The sequence below is a fragment of the Neofelis nebulosa genome, chromosome 13 (assembly GCF_028018385.1).
Source record: "Neofelis nebulosa isolate mNeoNeb1 chromosome 13, mNeoNeb1.pri, whole genome shotgun sequence".
NCBI classification, from domain to species: Eukaryota; Metazoa; Chordata; class Mammalia; order Carnivora; family Felidae; genus Neofelis; species Neofelis nebulosa.
In genome coordinates this window covers 47,399,008-47,418,657 of record NC_080794.1, presented here as the reverse complement: position 1 = coordinate 47,418,657, position 19,650 = coordinate 47,399,008, and the positions used below count along the sequence as shown (strand labels likewise).

The window sequence follows — 19,650 nt, the reverse complement described above, 5'->3', positions numbered from 1 at the left end:
TCCGGTGCTTTCTGCATGGTGAAGTCACCATTTCTGTCATCACATCTTACAAGTTGGGAAGCAGATGCACAGACAGACTCAGTCACTGGCACCAGATCTCAATTTAATAAGCGGCGTTTGAACGCAGACAGCCTGGGTTGCCCTCCCACAAGCGACTTGGCGCTCTCACCCCTTTCTATGTAAGACTCTGAGCCCCGACAGCTGTTTCGATGAGCTTCTGTGTGCATGGTGAGTACACATTATCTTGCTTAAGCCTCACAGCAGCCCCATGGAGGCCTTATGTTCTAGGTCAGGAAGCTCGGTTCAGAGGGAGTGACTTTCCCAAGGTCTCTCGGCCTCTGTCTCAAGGGCTGTGGCGGAAACTCGGGTCTGGCTGGCTCCGAAGTCCCAGCTCCTCCCACGCAGCCTGGTTGCTCTCTGAATCCCTCGTGTCCGACCTAGGGCCAGGCCCAACAGAGCCGTCGGGGCAGTCAGCGGGCAAGTGTGTGGAGCTTAGCTTCTGAGGCTACCGGGCAGGATCCCAGGGCAGCCTTGTCACACCGGGCTCAGTCCGGGGTGTCAGGGGTGGGCCTGGGTCTGAGCAGCTCCACGGAGAACCTCACCGGGCTCGGTCCAGCCCACTTCCCTGAGGTGAGAGGCACTGCCAAATCCCCCTGTGGACCATCTCACCGCCCAGGGCATAGTTGATAGCATTGATCGTGGGCACCGTTTTGGCAACAAGGGCCGGCACCTGCGTGACAGAAAAGTTCAGGGAAGAAGCTTCACAGCCTCGGCTCCTCTCCCTGGTCCCACGTGGCGACCCTGGCCCTGCCCCGCCCTTCCCCCCACCCCCACTCCACTGCAGCCACCGGTCCTCTGTCCATGGCTTGATTCTGCAACTCCTAAGGCTTCCTTGACCAGAGGGCGGGTGGTGCATGCAAACGCCCTCCTTCCCGAGCACCGGTCTCAGCCTTGGTCCCAGAGTCTGGCTGCCCCCGTCATCTCACATGAGGCCTAAGCAATGTCAAGCAGCAGCCCCGTGTGACCCAGGAGACAAGCAAATTCCTGATGCATTATGAGTGTTCAAAGGAAGAGAGAAAGAGACTAGCGGGAGGCCATAAAGCAGGAGGGAGAGATGGGGCATGACAGAGACACAGACATGGAGAGAGTTCTAACTTGGGGTGTGGGAGGTGTCTGTACCATTTGCAGCTTGGGGGAGATGGAGCTCACATCCGCGGTGGTGGCATATAGGTACAGGAGGGCATAGGGGCCCCAACCAAACAGCAGTGTCCTGGCTGGCAGAGTGGTGTTCACCTGGGGAGAGAGTGTCATGGGAGGGAGGCATTGACTTGCTTCAGGCGACTGCAGCCCCACACGCCTAGGGACCAGGCGGGCACTCAGCAGGGCGGGGCCGTGTGATCAGGCTGTGGGGCCACATGGACCTCTCTGGCGTGCAAGCTGTGGGACCCTAAGCCTGTCATCTAAGCAAGTAAGCTTTGACCTCATTTGCCTTTTCTGTAAAATGGCTTGATCATGCTTGACTTACCTGGAGGCAGGGGACTAGGGTACAGATAATGAGTTTCCTTTCTGGTCTGCACTCCTTCTGAGGAACCCCGGGCTCTGGGAGTGTGGATGTGTGAAGGAGGCTCCCCATATGAGCTGCCCCCATACCTCAGTCCCAGAACCAGCTCCCATCAGCCATCAGCAGCTGCAGCCACCTGGTGTGCCAACCTGTCCTGGGTTCAAAGCGGCTTTCCAAGGTGTGAGACACAACCAGGGAGCAGGGCCTGTGTTGCCACCTCTGGCCACAGGGAGGCGCACGACTTGCGATCGAACTTCAGGAGGAAAGTTGCCTACTTCCCACATACACTCAGGTGTTAAAAAGCTGAAGCTCAAAATCAGTGCCTATTTTCTCTTTGACCGTGTCTCCCTTTAAGAAAGGAGGTGACTTAAGTTGAAAGAGGACACTTTTTTTCATGGAATAAAAATATGTTAGTTGGGAGACATTTTTTCTCTTGAATTGCCCCCCATTAAAAAAAGGGGGGGGGGGAAGGGAAGGAAAGGAAACGAAAGGAAAGGAACGAAAGGAAAGGAAAAAAGAAAAGAGAAACAGTCCTCCTGGGGCGGGGCCGAGGCGGAGACAGTGTCACTTGGAAACCGCTCTGCTCTTGGCTGAAGTCCCTGGGCCCATGCACAGAGACCTCTGCTGATGCTTCCTGAACTGATGGTTTCAAGTCAAGCCAGAAAAAAGAAAATCGGTGTGGCAGCCCTGTCTCTTGGCCCATTGAACCTCGGATAAACGTGGCAACTTTGAGCACCCAGGCAAGGCTTGGGCGGGCAGTGTGAAGGATAGCCTGGAGGAGGTGAGGGCAGGGGAGCAACAGCCCAGAGCCAGAATCCTGGTCCCCCCTCAGTCCTCCTCCTCCTCCTGCTGACTGGGGGCAACTTAGATCTCTGGCTAAAATCGATTTGTACGGTCCTTTTCCAATTCACAGGGGAAAAAAAAATCAGGGCAGATTGAGTGTCTCAACAAAGATTGAGTGTTTCTTGTGCACTCTATGACCACTTGGGTCATGGAGTCCCAGACCCGGGTTTGATCCAACTCTGTTATTACTAGTTATGGAGCTTGTGGCTACTTACTTAACAGACTCTCACAGCCTCAATTTTCCACCCTGTGACATAGTGATAACAAAACCTTCCTTTGAGAGTGGTTGCAAAGATGGAATGGCAGAATGCACAGAAAAATAGTATTAGTATCTGATTTTTTTTCTGAAATTTCAGTGCTTGTTAAGGCTCATCTGCTAGAGGTTGTCCAGGTGACAAAAGAAAATTGTGGAAAGGGAATATTAATGCAGAGATTCAGAAATGGCCAGGAGAGCTTATTTTGAAGAATTATTTTTCTTGGAAAAATGTGCTTGCGGGTGTGATTTTATGTTGTGGGTAAATTAGACATCTTGGGAGCAATTTAAAAGAAGCTTTTGAAAAACATGTAACTTTGTGCCAACCCTCAAATCCTTGGAAAGAACGAAAGGTGACAGCATGGATGGTGTCCAACAGGGTGACCCGGTTCAAGGTTATGGGGTCTGGTGAGTCCAAGCAGTCCTGACCCTTCCTCCCAGGTTTTGACGATGCCCAGCAATGGGGAGGGTACATTCCTGCTCTAACCCCCGCAAAGCTCTGAGAAAGCTGAATTTTCTCCTGATCACTGAAAACACAGAAAACCCCTCACTACTGTCTCTCACATCACTCATGTTCCCTGAGAGAGACAAAGAGATTTCTTTTGCTCTGGGAATTGGTCCTTACCTGGAGGTGGCCAGTCTTCCTGAGTTTCTGTTCCATGAGCCGATAGGATATGAATGTGATGAAGAGAGGCACGAAGAAGTTGAAAAAGGCCATGGTAAAGAGGAAGCTGGTGAAGTTTCTGCAGGCAGAGTAGGTAGAGGAGTCAGGACCATCTCTCAGGGAAGGCTCATCAGTGTTTGTGCTAGACAGTCACAGGTAGGGAACTGCTCTCATCAGACAAGTGCTCAGAGTATGGTTGTTCCCGGGTCCCAGGTTGACTCCTCTTAGAGACAGGGAGCCACTGGGCCCTCCTTGAACTTGCCTCTAGGAGCCAGAGAGCTGAAATGAGGGAGAGTCCTCCTTCAACTTGCTGTTGGGCAGTTCAAGTGCTCAGTCTTGTTCACATTATGTGCCCCAAGCATGGAAAATGGAAAATGTGTTTACCAAATGGAAGATACGTCAATGGACCAAGAGGAAGGATCATTCAAAGAGTGTTCCTGGCAGAGGGATTTGAAAGGGGTCTACAAATAAGAAAGAGACTGGATGCTGTGTCATTGAAGAAAACATTGAAGGATTGCCAGGAGAGCCTGGTGTCCTAGGTAGGGTCATGGGGAGGTGGGAGGGCTGACCAGGAACAGGTGGGAGTCACAAGGAGGTAGATTCCCATTCTGTGAAGGGGAGAAATGTTACCCATTCTGGGTGCTGCCCACTAAGGAGGGGTAGGAGGAAAGGCTGCCAGAGGACTGGACACTGGCTGGGGAGATATCTGTAGGGAGCACCCTGGAGAGACACTTGGGCCAGACCTAGGGTCCTCAAGTACATTTCACCTGGAAAGACTGTCATCAGGGGCAGATGCTTCATGAGTAAACATAGTAAACGTGGAAAGCAGATGAATGCGACATGACCCTAGTAGAAGCAAGAGGGGGGCTAGCGCCCACTGGACCCTTCCCCAAGGTGTCCCCTAAAGGGTGTAAGCCCTGGTGTCCCCAGAGCCTTGTGGATGGGGCAGTACTAGCCCCATCGTGCTAGTACGATGGTGGAGGCCATCGTGCATCAATTTTGTCTCCTAGGACTAGGTCCAAGGGTTGGTTCACAGTAGATGCTCAGGAAATTCCAAGAACTGAACTCTATGCCAAGGAGGTCCCTCCCAATGCAAAGACATTTTTGAATCTATTGAACAAAGGACATGGCTCACCCTAGAAACTGATCAGGTCAGAGCTGGGACAACTAACCATGAAGAAGATGGCAAAGGGGTCACGGGCTCAGTTGCTGTTGTAACTGACACAGGTCAACAGCTCACTGGGTAATGCCCCTTCTTGGGACAACTCTACACCCCAGCTTGTATAACATGCCCATCACTTGGTCAGTCTTCAGAATGCACTTTCCCCAGTCCCATTGTCCACTTGCAAGTGGATGTCATAACTAAGGAGTTGAGATTGACTGGCAAATGTTGACATTTCCCCACTTGGATTTTCAGCTGTGACACTGTTGTTGAAAGGATTCACAGAAAGTTTCCCAAGGAAGGGAGATTTGTAGCTGCTCCTCCCACCTCACCTGTCCCCCCTGGAGTAGTCCAGGGTGCAGCACGTCCCCAGCGGCTCATAGTCATAGTGGCCCCAGCCCAGGAGGGGCAGTGCTGCCCAGAAGGCAGAAGACAGCCACACACAGGTCACCAAGGAGATGGCCGTATTCCAGGCCAGTTGGCTGCCTGAATGGGAGAGAGGAGGAGGGTTGAGAGGAGGTAATAGCTAGGCAAAATGAAAAACAATGGACTTCATGATCACACAGAATATTCCTAAATCCTGGCTCTGAAGGTCGATAGCTTAGTGCCTCGGGCAAGTTAAAAGTTTCTCTGAGCCTCCATTTGCTCCTCCACAAAATGGGAATGATAATCCCCTACCTCAGAGGATTGTTATGGAGAATAAAAGAGATAATGGGTGGTGAAGATCTCCTGGCAGACTCTCTTTTCCATCTTTTCTGGGGACAGAAAAGGAGGGAGTAGCAAAGAAGTAGGTGTGTTTTCCAAAACCAACTTAGTAAAGAAGCATAGGTAGTGGTTCAGATGAGGGTTATGAGGGAGGGAGGCAGAAGGCTGGATGTATCACCGTGCTTAGCTGTTACTCAGAAGCAGGCTACTGTCTCTGCTTCCAAGATACACTAAGAGGGCTCTTGACCTGGGCCTTAGGGTCCTATCTCAGTGCCAATAACTGCACTTGGTCCTGGCAGCATATTTTGCCATGACCAGTCCCACTGACCTGACCTCCTCCATGTCCCTTCTCTGTGGCAGCCTGATCCAGCCCTTCCCATCCAGTGCTTCCTCCTGGACCTAGCTTCAGAATGCCTTCCCCAGGTGCCTCCTTAAATGGCTTATTTGTCATGTTCTTTTGTAGACAAGACCCCAGGGCAGAAGGCAGGACTCCAGGTGGGGTTTGATCAGCAGAGAACAGATCTATAACCACCCTCATCTTGACACTTCACTTCCATTGATACAGCCCCAGATGCAATTTGCTTGAGTGTCATCCCCTGCTGTGGACTGAATGTTCCCACCAAATTCATATGGGGAAGCCCTCATCCCCGGGAGATGGTATTTGGAGGTGGAGCCTTTGGAAGGTAATTAGGTCATGAGGGTGGAGCCCCCATGATGGGATTATTTCCCTTAAGAGAGAAGACAAAGAGAGATGATCTCTCTTCTCCATGTGATGACTCACCAAGAAGGCAACTGTCTGCAAGCCGGGAAGATGGCTCTCACTGGAACCCAACTGTGCTGGCGCCCTGATCTCTGATTCCCAGCATCCAGAAATGGTGAGAAATATACTTCTGTTGTTTAAGCATCCAGTATATGGTATTTTGTCATGGCAGCCTGAGCTAAAACGCCACTCCCCCTAACTGTGGACATAATAATTAATATCTACCATGACCCATGTGTCACTTTTTTGGCTTTGGAAACAGATGACCAAGGTGACATGCCCAGGGTCACCCAGTATGGAGTAGGTAAGTTCCAACACCCTCCTTTCCCCTTCCCTGTTTCCATAGTGCTCCAGGGTGCCCTCCACCACAGGAAAGGCTTTTCTCTAGGGACCCCTGGATAGGGACTAACTGCTCTATGTTGGGGTGGAGAAGCCTGTTGCTGTCTGAGAAGGTACGCATTGTGTATGTGCACATGTGTGAGTGCATGTATGTGTATGCATGTGCACACACGATGGCCCGAGGGAGCTTTGGGGGCTGGGCTGGGATAGGAGTGGCCCTGGAGGAGCTCCATGGTCAGCTGGGGCAGGTGGGGCTAACCTGCCACTAGAAATGATAAGAACAAAGGCAGTTTTTTGGCCTGGAGAGAGGTGTGTGACTTTGCCAAGGGCAGGGGGCTATGTGTGTGTGGCGAGAGCAGATCTGCAGATTCCAAAGGGGCCATGCCCCATGCTTCGGGCCATGCTGGCCATGGACACCACAGTAGCACCCATGCCAGGCAGAGCTACAGCTCAGAACTTGGGGCCCAGGAGACAAAGGGTGTGACCCCCCCTGGGAGGCATCCAGGCCATACCCAATCCCAGCTCGGCCTCTACTAGCTGTGTGACTTTGGGAAAGCTACTTAACTTCCCTGAGCCTCCGCTTCCCAGTCTGCAAGTTGGGGGTTTACAATGAGGGTTAGCTGAGTCACAGCTCCCCAAAGTATGTTCACATATCCCTGGAGGTGAGTGGGATTCTAGATGGTCTGTGGGTGAACATGTTTTTTGTGTGCTAAAATTATAAGAACATCAAAGTTGTCATTTCACAGATATTGTTGAGGATGAAACTAAAGCAGGTGTTTAAATTTTTCAAAGTGAATCACTTTTAAGAAAAAAAAATTGAGTTAATAACAGAGCAGGTAGTACATGGATGTGGCCAATTATGAAGGTGATATTTGACAATACAGCTTGGGAAATCCAGAGCCAGACTAGGCTTCATGATGCCCTGGCATGGCAGAGGCCCTAGGGAAGTGTGAGGTGCAGGGACACATGCCCAGCTACACACACACACACACACACACACACACACACACACTGCCTCTCTGCAAGAGCATTTTCTGTATCCATGATCTCATCTGATGTCCAAAAACTGGGAGGTTGGTTACAAAAATCTGCTCTTAGAGGAGACTAAGGTTCAGAGAGGACTCCTGACTTGCCTGAGGCTGCATTGAGGGCACAGGCAGCTTTTCCGGCAGGTGCCTCAGCTCCTTTCAAGTCCACTCTCCCAGCCTCCCTCCTTTCCTGAATGCTCACGCCACACACTCACAGACAGACACCCACCCACACTCCCCTGGACTGGGTAACACAGTGTAGACCTTTGTCCTGACCACCCTCTCTGTGTAGATGTCCCTTCAGTCCAGGAACCCAAAGACGTACGCGAGCAGTAGTGGTGATAGCGCCCCCAGGCGATGGCTGCGCTGCTGCAGATGCTGGCCAACGCCGTCATGAAGCCCTGGAAGCCATGAGCCTGGCAGCCGTTGGAGCCATAGGGCCAGCGCCTGTGGGAGACACTGGGACCAGTGACCCCTTCCCTCTGTCCCTGCCCTTCTCCCACACCTGCCCCTCAGAAGCTTGGAGGGCACCTTCCTGAATGTTGGCTCAGCTCCCCAGAAGAGGGCTTCATGATCTGTTTTTCCTAGAGGAAACAGCAGCCTCAGAGGTCAAGTCCCCAAGGTGAATGGGTGGAGCCCAGTGCAAATACCCTGGGCTCGGTGTCTTTTGCTGCACCTCAGTAGGACCCAAGGGTCTCTCTGTGTGGCCAGAAGCCTCCAGCATGGGAAATGGAACATCGTAGTCAGGAGGAAAGCCCATGCCTTTATTCTATAGATAGGAAAACTGAGGCTGAGAGAGGAAAAGGTACTGAACCAAGGTCAGACAGCAGATGAAGACTAAGCCAGAGGGTAGACCCGAGGGCTCCAGCTCTTAGCTCCATGGGCCAAGCAACCAAAACAGCTTCTGTTGCTCTCCTCCCTAAGCCTGGGAAGGGGCAGGCAGAGATCAGGATAAGGAATTGTCACTGATTCAGACCCCACAGACTGGTCAGCCCTGAGTGTCACACTCAGGTGTGCTCCAGCCTCTATTTGAATGCCTGAAACCAGAGCAGGAATGTTCAGTTCGCTTAAGAAAACAATCTTGGAAACACCTGACACCATACTGAAAGATCATGGTTTGCACATAAGGTTTTAGACACTTGTCAAAATCCTGTTTGCTTTTATGAACACTTAGGTAGGGCTTCCTAGGTGCCACGCATCATTTAAGTTACTTCCACATAATAACAAGTTAATACTTCCAGCTGCTGTACGAGTTAGGCAATAATATTCAACTTCTAGAAGAAGCCAAGAGATAGAAACACTGAAGCCAGGACTCAAATCTGAGCAGCCTGGTTATAGGGCCCATGCTCTTAATCCCGACAGTCATCCAGCTCTGTTGGTGGGGTTTGAGCAACTCTAGAAATCAGCCCTGGTTCTTCAGGGATAGTCTGGAACTCGGATTTAGCCTTGTGCTGCCTGCCCACCCTTTCCCCTACAGTGTTCTATAGATGGGAAGAATGCCTCTGTCCTGGCTGTCCGACACCCAGCTCAGGCTGGGCCCCTGAGCTCAGAGACTGGGGTGGGGGTGGGGGCTGGTACCGGAGGAGGCTGGATGTGGCTGCCACGAGAGCATTCAGGCTGATCCCACTGTCCGCCAGAGCCAGGCTCAGCACCAGCAGGTGGGTGGGGGTCCGCAGCTCCGGGGTCTTGCAGAAAGAGAGGATGGTGAGGCTATTGAGGCAGAGGCCGGTGAGAGCTGAAAAGAAGGGATGGCTGACGTCAGGGCTGGAGAGGCTGCCTGGGGTCAGAACAGGGGGCCTGGGGTAGATGGAGCCTCAGCAACCTTACTGGTGCAGCTCTTCAGACATCGCTGGCTCTCGGACCCTAAAGGCCATAAGATGTACATCCTGCCCCACCCCAACTCAAAGATAAGGAAGAAACCAATAAGGTACAGCATGATTCATGCTGGAACAGTCACAGTTACCAACAGCTGCTGACACTTGTAGGCTGGGCATGAGACCGAGCACTTTCTGTGGATCCTCCCATTCAGTCTTCACCTGGATGCTGTCCTCCCCGTGTACAGCTGGGAAGCAAGCTTAGGGACACTAACTAACCTGCCCTAAGCACACAGCTGGAGTGGCAGAGCCGGACTCAGACTCAGGTCTGTTTAATTCCAAAATGCCACTCTGAGGCTGTTCAGCAATGTCAGGGAGAGCCTGGGAGAGGTGGGTTGAGGGGAGATCTGGGAGCTTCCTGGGGGAGCAGGCAATGAGGTGAGTCCGAGAGGGTGACCTCAGGCAGACCAGATCTCTAGTTTTAGCCTGGTCACCCACTTGCTGCTCTCTGAACCCTGCCTCCCCACTGAAAGGGAGGAGTTGGGAGAATCCTGTCTTCAAAATTGCAAGTGTTTACTAGGAGAGTAGGGTGTGGAAGAACATTCTAGAAAAAGGGAACAGCATGTGCAAAGATTTAATGTGGTAAAATTTCCAGGTCCATTTAAGGACTGAGAGGCATGCTAGATTGTAGGGTTCCCAGAAGAGAGGAAAAGGGGCAGGGTCCCCAGCCAATGGTGTCCCAAACTTCCAGGACCAGCCTGGTGGCTGCCCCTCCCTCTCCATCATCAGCTCTCATTGGGTGAGGAAATGGGCTGATTATTTCTCTGGATCTGCTGTGAAAAGGGCCGCATTCCCTAATAACTTAGTCGTGGACTGACCCAGTACCATGGTCTCCAGTCCTAACTCTGGCCTCAGGGAGCATCTCAGGGATTCTGGGCTGAGGCAGGCACCTTGTGGCCCCTGGAATGGAAATGTGTAGGGCTGGGAACAGAGATGGCGGGAGTACTGTGGAGCTGGAGAGGATGGGGGCAAATGAACTTAAATCCTGAGTGTCTATCTAGGCCAGCGCTTCACACCCATGACCCCATCTAACCTTCACCACCACCCACTTGGGGTCAGAGAACCCAGCTGAACTAGGTTATAGTCACACAAAGAGGAGGTGACAGAGCTGTCTGTCTCCAGAGCCTACCAGAGGCCTGAGCTTATATGAGATTCTTAGCAGGATTTCTGGGGAGTGGATTAAATTTTTTCCCGGCCGGTGGGACATGAAAAGGCCTGAATTCTGGTTCTTGGTCATGTTCTGGGCAGATGTCCCTCACTCCCTGGGCCTTGCTCTCTCTCGTCTCCCAGACCGCGGCCTGCATCCTACAGGTGCACCCATCAGAAGCCCCATGGGTGGAGGCACAGAGGAGCAGGGTTTGGGGACCTCTCCTTGTCAGCTCCATGGCTGTGACCTGAGTTCTGGGAGCCCACTGGGTGCCCGCTCCACCCCAGGTCCTTCCTGGCTCACCTTCTACCAGCAGCACCATCCCCACAGCCAGCACCTCCAGCTCCCCGAAGCCGGTGGGCAAGGACCCAGATTCTGCCATGCTCGGCCCTTCTCCCTGCCAGCCTGGCTCTTCTCTGGTCCACCAAAACCAAGCTCCACCTTTTAAAGGGCCATTTCACGTGCTGGCACAAGCAGGTGATTATGCTAGACCTTGGTCTCCTTCTTGCTGCCCCCTGCCCTAAACTGTGCTTTTGGCCCCAAAAGAAGGAACCCATTCACCAGTTGGACAGTGCAGCCTTTGTGAAGCAGGAATGGAAGCCTGTCTCATTCATTTCAGCCCAATCAGGCAGGATTAAAGTCCTGGAATCCAAATGGTGTGTGGCTGAGAGCCAAATTAGAAAAGAGTTGCATAACCAAGGGAAGGGTGGGGAGCAGAAAAAGGGATTTGAGTGGCAGCTGTGCTTGAGACTGGGTCAGAAGCCACGTCCTTCCATGCGTGTGCTCACAAGCGACTGGGAAAAGGATGATGCTTGGCAGGTCAGCTGTTGTCACAGAAAGAATCCCAACTGGGACTAGAGACTGAGGTCGTGTTTCAGAACTTGACATTAACCAGCTATCAGGACTGGGGTGGGACCATTGGGGTCTTCTCAGTTTCCTTCTTTGCAATGGAAATATCCTTTCTAAGTCTCAGAAAAATACATCATGGATATGGCCTCCAGGCTGCACTGCCCAACTCCCACAGGGCATTTAAGCTATAGGAGCATAAAAATCTCCCAAAGGCATTAGCTTGGGACAGAGGGACTGCTGTCTTTGTGGCCCAGGACCCCGCTAAGAGCTTTGGCTTCTACAATGAGGTCCTGTTATCAAGTTACACTGGCCAATGGTGTAACATTTAGAAACACTAGTCTAGAGTGATTTAACTCCTTTTCTGATAAAGAAACCAAGGCCCAGAGCTCTATCAGCAATATAGTTAATGTTAAGACCCCACTAAGAGCCAGGCACTATGCTAACTGACCTTATGACGACTCCTACAGCAATTCCATGAACTAGATACCATCATCCTTTGCATTTCGTGTGAGGGAACAGGCTCAAAGCAGTTTAGAATTGACCTGAGGTCATGTAATTTGTGAGTTCAGCTGAAAGAGAAGCCTGGTCTCCTGTCCCCTGGGATCCGGTCAAGCAGCTCATTCTATTCCGTAAATGTTAATTTCCCATGCCTTTCCTCCGTTGGACCCCACCCCCATCTAATCAAGCCTAACCACCTCACAGTGCTTGCCCACATCCTCTTGGAAAACTTTCTTGATAAACGGTTACCCCTTTTCCTAATTTCTACCTTGCATTACTGGTTCATACATGTGTCAAGTTTTTTTCATGCCTGCAAGACTGCAGAAGACTTCAAGGGAGACGGGAAAGCAGGAATCAAGCAGGGCCAGGAATCAAGACCAGAGCTCGGTTAGGCCAAACAGAGATGAGAAGGCATCTCCAACAGAAGGAGGAAAAGGCAGAGATGTGGGAATGGTCGCCCTTTTTGGCTTGGGGAGGAGGAGGGACAGGTGGCAAGCGTTGAGAAAACCAATGGATTGGAAGAGAGGAAGAGATGGGAACCAACATTTCCTAGAAGCCAAGATTGTCAAAACTGGCCTGGCACAGAGCTAGGCATTTCATGTGTGCCCTGGGGCCCTAGGTATCTGCCTTGGTCACTGAAAGGGCGGGCCTACGCCGGCCGACTCCATCTTGTTCTGTGTCCTTCACCTAGACCATGCCTCCTCCCCTTGAGTAACCTCCCACTCACCCGTTCAAACTTCCTGATCAAAACACGCCCAGCGACCTGCGTAACAGGACTCCGACCCTTCCCCAGCCAATCAGCTGAGGCCACAGCCATTACCTCACCAACTGCCCCTAGACCCCTATAAAACCTTTGTGCTTTTGAAACTCACTCTCTCTCCCTGGTATCTCACTGCTGCGTCAGTGCAGGTAGGGGATTGAACTCCAGCTAGCTCGAATAAAGGCTCTTTTGCTTTTGCATCGGACTCGGCTCCCTGGCGGTATTTGGGGATCACGAATTTTGGGCATAACAGTCACACCTCACTGGTCTAGGTCTGCCTACGTCTATAAGCACCAGGCACTAGGGAACCTTCTAGAAAAGCTGAAGGAGCTAGGTAGGGCATGCTGGACAAGAGAGCAGAGCCTGGGGGTCAAACGTATCAAGTATCCGAATCTTTCCAATTCCTTTAAGAGCATGTGACTTTAAATGCCAGTGAAATTGTGGGCTTACTACTTAGGAGGGAACTTCTATTACCACAGGCCATCAACATCTGGGAAACTTGGGTGGTTTAATTTTCATAAACACCCTGATTACAGTAATATTACTTCCCTTTTCAAATGAGGAGGATACATAGTCCAAGAGAGACCATGTAACTTATTCAGGGTCACAGCCTATAAATGGAAGAGCTGGGATTTGAACCCAGGCTGGCCTGGTCCTTGAGCTTGGTCTCTTTCTAGTGTCTTTATCACCTTCATCTCATTGCTTTTCCCCTATAAAACAGTGTCACAGGAGACAATTTCCAATGGCCTTCATCAGAGGCCAGGTCTGTCTTCATCCTTTCTGAGCCCAGGCACCCTGGCAGGGTCCATGTAGCCCACAGCCTAGCTGGCATGAGGTGACTTCGCAGGTGGACAGCCAAGCTGGCCAGTGCAGGAGCCACTTGCCCCTGGGTGGCTACCCACTTTCCTCACCTTGCCACACCCTGGCCTCTCAGGGTCCGGGGCTGTTGCCACGGAAGAGGATCCTCCACCCTCTCCCTTAGGACTGGGTGATTCCAGGAGTAATAAGCGGCTGAGTGCTGTGGCCAGGGCTCCCCTCCCTAATCCCCAGTCTGTCTGTGTTTATCCCATGGCCTCAGGTGGGGGCGGGGGGTGGGGGGGGGAGCTGATGAGCCAGTGGGCAGCTGCTGGGCTTCCTGAGCTGGGACGACAGAGCAGTCCAGGGACAGGCCCCTGCCTGGGCTACAGAGGAGCCAGGAGCCATGAGGGTGGCAGTGGGCATGCTCTGGCTCCTGGCCCTCTGGGGGCATCCCCCAGCCCACGGCTCCTGCCCCTCTCAATGCAGCTGCAGCCTCCACATCCTGGGTGATGGCAGCAAGGCCAGGTATGTCACCAGGTGTGTGGGATGGGTAGCCCGCCGCTTCCCTCTAGCAGCTTGGCTGGGTTGGGAGGGCTGTATGCAGGGCCCTCAGAACATGGCTGGGTGAGACCTCTATCTTCCAGGCCCTTGAGGCCCAAGTGTCCTAGGGGGCTGGTCTGCTTTGCATTGTCTTCCAGCCAGCAGGGCATGAGAAGTACCAAGTCCCTTTCTTTACACATGGGGGCAGGGGTGGGACAGTGTGCCCACTCCAGGAGATCCATCCTGAGTCCTCCTCCAGGATCCTGGTGGAGGGAAACCCTCCAAAGGGCATGAGAAGTCTCTCTGTTACCTCTTTCTTTTCCTTTCCTTTCCTTTCCTTCCTTCCTTCCTTCCTTCCTTCCTTCCTTCCTTCCTTCCATTCTATTCCACCATTCTCTCTATATCTCCCTAGCCCCTTTTCTCCCAGGCCTCTTCCATTCTCTTGCCTCAGCTTCTGGGGTTACCCAGTACAGCCCAGGTATTTCTTACCACCCCACCCAGAATGTGACCACCTGCCTCCTCATGTTTTTCCCACTTTGGGGCACCTCTGGCCCATCCCCCAGGAGCCTCGGCCTCAACATATTTCTATGGGTTTTCCAAAAGCCCAGGAGTGCCCATTCCATTGCAAGCAAGCACCCCTATATCCTCAGCCTTTTCTTTGACTTTCCCCAAGCCCTACCTGAGCTCTGAGAGCACCTCCATCCTCTCCTCCTCCATTCCATGGGATGTTCCAAAGCCACTGTGATTTGTGGACCCTTGCTCTCCCACCATGGCCCCCTCTCCTTTTCTCTTTGGCAGTCTTTAGACTATCTTTTCTCTGACATCTTCAACTTATCCACTAGTGACCATTGCATTTCCCAACTTGCTTAGGAATTTCAGTCCTTGGCTCAGGGCCTTTCCTACCATCTTTTTAACATTTTAGAATTCCATTCTCCCTTTCTCCCTTGTCTTAGATGGGTGCTGGGAGCCACTGATGATTTCTGATCAGGGCAGCAGTGTTATCAGTGTGACACTTACAATGATCCTGGCAATGGGTGTTGGGTTGATCGGGTGTGAGGGGATGCAAAGAATGGAGAGTCATCCCCCACGAAAGGATACCCTGTGTGGTCTGAAAAACAAGAACTCCGTTTTTGACCCAAGTCTCTGATGGTCCAATTCATATGGATCATCAGAGGTAAGGATTCTCTCCTCAAGAAAAGCCAGGGCTAAGCCCTGAGCCAGCCAGGAAATAGCCTCTGGCCAAGGACAGTGTGACTAGGGTGATGAAGAGCCTCTCCTGCTACTTACAGAAAGCACAGGGCTGAGAGTCACACAGCATCAGTGACAGACCTGGTCCTAGAACCCACGGCTTTAGTTCCATTTCCAGATTTCTTCTCAACTGGTAATTCTGTCATGGGCAGGGACCAGGGGAGGGCTTGTGATACCAGGTTAGCCTTAAGATAGAAAATAAAATTCCAAGGTCAGTTTCCAGGGCTCTAATGTCAGCCAGTAGCCATCTTTCCTCTGAAGCCAGAGCTCTTACCATCAGTTCCACCTGCCTGACAGTCCCATGACTGATAGGCACCAGCCCATCTGCATGGAGCGTCCTATGAGGGCAACGATGCCAGGAAAGGCTATAGGAGGCCCTGAGGTCCCCAATGGCCACAAGCAGATAGCAAAGTCAGACGGAGGCTTCCTCTTCATCCCAGATGCCTTCCTCAGCCCACCTCCAACCAGGGACTGTCAGAGGGTTCCATCCTTACATCTGGATAGCCTGGGTGACCTGCCTATGCTCCATGCTCCCACAATCATGAACTTTTGGGTACTTGTGGATACTGGGGTTTCCTTGGGGGGCCCAGTCTGGGCACCTGGACAGAAGTGTTCCCACGTTCTTTATGCCCAGTTTGCCCCACCTGATGTGCTGTTGGCTCCTGCTGGCTTCTTAGTGGTTTCTTTGATCCCTCCCTTGGTGAATTTCAGGGCATGTTTCCGGTCAACTGCCTTCCTCCCTCCTACATCCAGACCTTCCTCTTTGCAACAGTCAAACTTCCATTATCATTGAAAATATCACTGCCCCCAGTGATATCTTCCTTAGCTGGATTGTAAGCTATTGTATAGGGACAGGGGCTATGAGTCTGATATTCTTCTGAATCTCCACAGCACCCATCCCTCAGTAGGGGCGTCCATGTATACCTGAAGAATGTGAGTGGGTGGGAGCCCCTGTGCCACTGACAAGGAAAAGCAAGTCAAGTTCAGCCAGTCAACTCTGAATAGAGTATTCAGGCTGAACTGATGGATGCTGTCAGAGTGTGTGTTACATCAGGAAGGCCTGATGTGAGCAGTACAAAAAGAACAAGATCCCATAGCAAAGCAAAACGTGACCACTGCCCCCACCTGCTCCAGTGTGAGCAGAGAAGCCCTCTAGATGAAATAGGCTGCACAAGGGCTGGGTCCCTCTGGTCTAGCCTCCAAGTTTTATCTCCTTGAGAATCTTTCCCTTTTTACCTTATGTGAGTGTGCTGCTCTCTCCGAGATGGCATGTAACACAGCCTTGAACTGTAGGTTCTTGGACGGCAAGGCCTGCTTCTTTTTATCTCTCTATCCTCTGTTTTAGTGCCAAACTTAATAGAACAAAGTTTAGGAGGTCACTGTCTGGGCAGAGGGATCACTGCAAGGAGCTTTGCAGCGCTGGGATGCAGGAATTTTTGATAGTGGTCGATAAATAGCATTGCACGCCTCCAGATGACAGGTCTGCAGAACTGGTACACAGCAGGACCTCACTTAAACCCTGAAACCACCCCGGGGAGGTGGAGTCTGTTGTGGGAAACTGAGGACAATAGAAGTTATATAATATACTCAAGGACACACAGCCAGCAAGCAGAGAGCCCAGATATGAATCCAACTGCAGGGGCCAAGTCCTAGCTCTTAAATACCTTAATCACCTCGTGGTCCCTCCGGGTCAGGGGAGGCTTGAGGCACCCAGTGAGTGTATGGCTTCGTTTCTGATGCCCAAGTTATATATATAATTGTATGATATGATATTACATATATTATATGTCATATAAGTAATATCACAAAAACTGAGGTATAATTTAACAAAGGAACACTTTTAACACATATATGCAGTGCTGCAGTGCTCAAAATGATCTCAAGATTTATGAGTACCATTCATTCTTTTTTTTTTTTTTAATTTTTTTTTCAACGTTTTTTATTTATTTTTGGGACAGAGAGAGACAGAGCATGAACGGGGGAGGGGCAGAGAGAGAGGGAGACACAGAATCGGAAACAGGCTCCAGGCTCCGAGCCATCAGCCCAGAGCCTGACGCGGGGCTCAAACTCACGGACCGCGAGATCGTGACCTGGCTGAAGTCGGACGCTTAACCGACTGCGCCACCCAGGCGCCCCATCATTCTTAATGCACTGTAGGTAGTGTGAGTTGTAAGGGGACACAGAGGTCCTTCAGCCAGGGACAGGACCAAATGGCCCTCTGGGACCCCTGCGAAAGGCTCTCAAAGCAAGAACCCCTCAAAGGGAAATCCGGGGTCTGCTCGATCGCGGCGCCACTCCAGGGCCCACCTCAGCCTGGAGCCTGGGTTTGGCGGTCCCGGTTCCCGTGCAGACCGGGAGGCTTCCTGAAGGAAGGTCCGGGAGGGAGCGGGGTAGGATCGCGGACCCGACAGGACCCTCGCTCAAATGTCCCCCATTTCTGTGACCAGGACGGTGGTGTGCAGCGACCCCGACATGACCCTGCCCCCCGCGTCCATCCCTCCGGACACCTCCAGACTGCGCCTGGAGCGGACGGCCATTCGCAAGGTGCCCGGAGAGGCCTTCAGGCCCCTGGGCCGCCTGGAGCAGCTGTGGCTGCCCTACAACGCCCTCAGCGAGCTCAGCGGCCTCATGCTGAGGGGCCTGCGCCGCCTGCGCGAGCTGCGCCTGCCCGGGAACCGCTTGGCCGCCTTCCCCTGGGCGGCGCTCAGGGACGCCCCCCAGCTGCGGCTGCTGGACCTGCAGGCCAACCGCCTTTCGGCCGTGCCGCCCGAGGCCGCGCGCTTCCTGGGGAACCTCACCTTCCTCGACCTCTCCAGCAACCAGCTGCTGAGGCTCCCGCAGGAGCTGCTGGCCACCTGGGCTCACCTGCAGACCGGGCCCTTCCTTCCCGGCCACCACACCAGGCTGGTGCTAGGTAAGGGGCGGTATCCTTCACTTGGAGCCAGCTTGGGGAGCCTGGGGGTCTTAGGCAAGTTATTGAGCCTCTCTGAGTCTTGATTCTTTACCCGGAAAATAGAAATCACGCCTGCCTTCTGGATCTGAGTGAAGACTGAGAGGCACACACTGGCAGGTTTGGAGCTCAAGCTGCTGCCAGTTCAAATCCCAGCGCTGCTTCTTACTAGCTGTGTGTCCCCGGGGTAAATTGCTTAGCTTCTCTGTGCCTTGGTTCCCCTTCTGTAAAGAGAGAATGGCAATAACATCTATCTCAAAAGGTTGGAGTTGCAAGTAAAAGACAGTTCTTAGGACACAGTAGGTACATGTGGCAGGCACAGTGGTGTGCCACCTGGGTCCCTGTCAAGGTAGAGCTGGCTGCCCAGGTTTTGAGGGCACTGTCAGCAGTGGCCTTCAGCTGCCAGCCCTGTCAGGGACAGCCTTAGCTGCAGAGCAGCCTTGCCCAAAGCCACCCATCCTTTCCGGACACAGCCCCTATCCAAAGACCTGTCAGGTGGGAGTCTAAGGACCCAGCTGCTTGGCATGACTCTGATGGGTTATTTCAGCTCCCGAGTCCCCCAGGGATTCACCAGGCCCACTTCTCAGCTCTGTGTCTCTTCCTTCCTTCCTTCCTTCCTTCCTTCCTTCCTTCCTTCCTTCCTTCCTTCCTTCCTTTCCTCCTTAATGAACATGCTGCACATGTTCATCTCAGAGTCTGCTTCCAGGAAACCCAACTTCCAACAATCTTCAAAACATGTGAACACCCCCCACCCCCTTGACAGTCTCCTCTAAGCACTAGGTACACATACATGGATGGAAGGTGGTCCTAACTCTTTGCTAACTGGTCAGTCCTTACTGGCCATCTGCATTAGTGTGGCACTGAAGCTTCCCTAAATTTCTTGCTCCCTCACAGAACTTGACCCTCACCATATCCCAGGGGGTAGATAGTGCAAGTATAATGTCCTTTGTTTTACAGATGAACAAACACAACCTGAGGTTTAGTAAGTAGTGGTTTGGGCCCAAGGCTCATGTCAGATAGACTGATTCTCTTTCCTCTGTCCTGTGAGGGGATGGGGAGTTGTGGCAGAGGGTGGGTAGTGGGGAGTGGGTGGATAGTATCAGAAGAGAGCCCTCCTAGCAGCATGTGCCTAGAACATACCTTGGCTCATATAGGGTCCAGCACCAGGGGCTGGAGCAGTCTCAGAATGGTTTGGGGCAGCTCCTGCCCTAAGGCCCGGGAGAGTCTCTCAAGGAGGGAATATTTAGAAGCCTCACTGCCTGCAAACAGGGCAGGGAACAGCAAGCCCCATTCCAGCTCTCTGCAGACTTTCTCATCTGATAAAGGATAATATATAGGATAGTACTCACAGGGAAAAAAAGTGTTGATTTGAAAATAACATTTAACTGAATGCCCTTTTCAATATATGTATGCTATATAAATTTCATATATATATATGAAATATCTGATAACTTTACTGCAATGACCATGTCAGGCAGCCAGGGCAAGGGGTGTTCACCCAGTATTACAAATAAGGAAAATGAAGTACAAGCGATCTTCCAGCTCATGCAGCCAGGAAAAGGCCCCCTGTGACTCAGTTTCCCAAAGCAGAGTTGAATGGTTATACTAGCTGACCCCCTCTCTTTGATTCCTTCTTGTTTGTAATAAACCAATGTCTTAACAGGTGAACCA

General features: G+C 52.1%; 2 protein-coding genes across 5 annotated transcripts in view; one reads left to right on the top strand and one right to left on the bottom strand.

Annotated features, from left to right (window-relative positions):
- The window catches only part of LRIT1 (leucine rich repeat, Ig-like and transmembrane domains 1), a 56,109-nt gene that overhangs the window by 28,143 nt on the left and 8,316 nt on the right, over positions 1-19,650 (top strand). For 2 of the 3 annotated variants that reach the window (XM_058696878.1, XM_058696876.1), the window contains exons 1-2: positions 13,568-13,766; positions 17,477-17,943. In XM_058696878.1, the coding sequence (XP_058552861.1) occupies positions 13,645-13,766; positions 17,477-17,943 (589 nt within the window). In that variant the 5' untranslated portion in view covers positions 13,568-13,644. Of the gene's footprint in view, positions 1-5,922; positions 6,064-13,567; positions 13,767-17,476; positions 17,944-19,650 lie in introns of those variants that run through there. The other variant, XM_058696877.1, reaches the window with a different exon arrangement.
- On the bottom strand, positions 83-10,770 carry RGR (retinal G protein coupled receptor). 2 transcript variants are annotated; one of them, XM_058696883.1, is made up of 7 exons: positions 10,640-10,770; positions 8,894-9,050; positions 7,641-7,774; positions 4,816-4,969; positions 3,283-3,400; positions 1,180-1,293; positions 83-730 (listed from the first exon to the last, which is right to left on the bottom strand). In XM_058696883.1, the coding sequence occupies exons 1-7, from the start codon at positions 10,716-10,718 to the stop codon at positions 599-601; spliced, it is 888 nt and encodes a 295-aa protein (XP_058552866.1). In that variant the 5' UTR covers positions 10,719-10,770; the 3' UTR covers positions 83-598. The 2 variants fall into 2 exon arrangements, with proteins under 2 accessions (XP_058552866.1, XP_058552867.1); XM_058696884.1 differs by having other exon boundaries at positions 7,641-7,762.

Coding starts and splice junctions, on each gene's coding strand:
- RGR (XM_058696883.1), bottom strand. CDS start 10,718: ATGGCAGAATCTGGGTCCTTGCCCACCGGCTTCGGGGAGCTGGAGGTG. Junction 7,775..8,893: donor GCCACATCCAGCCTCCTCCG/GTACCAGCCCCC, acceptor CACTGGTCCCAG/TGTCTCCCACAGGCGCTGGC. Junction 4,970..7,640: donor CTATCACCACTACTGCTCGC/GTACGTCTTTGG, acceptor TCTCCCATTCAG/GCAGCCAACTGGCCTGGAAT.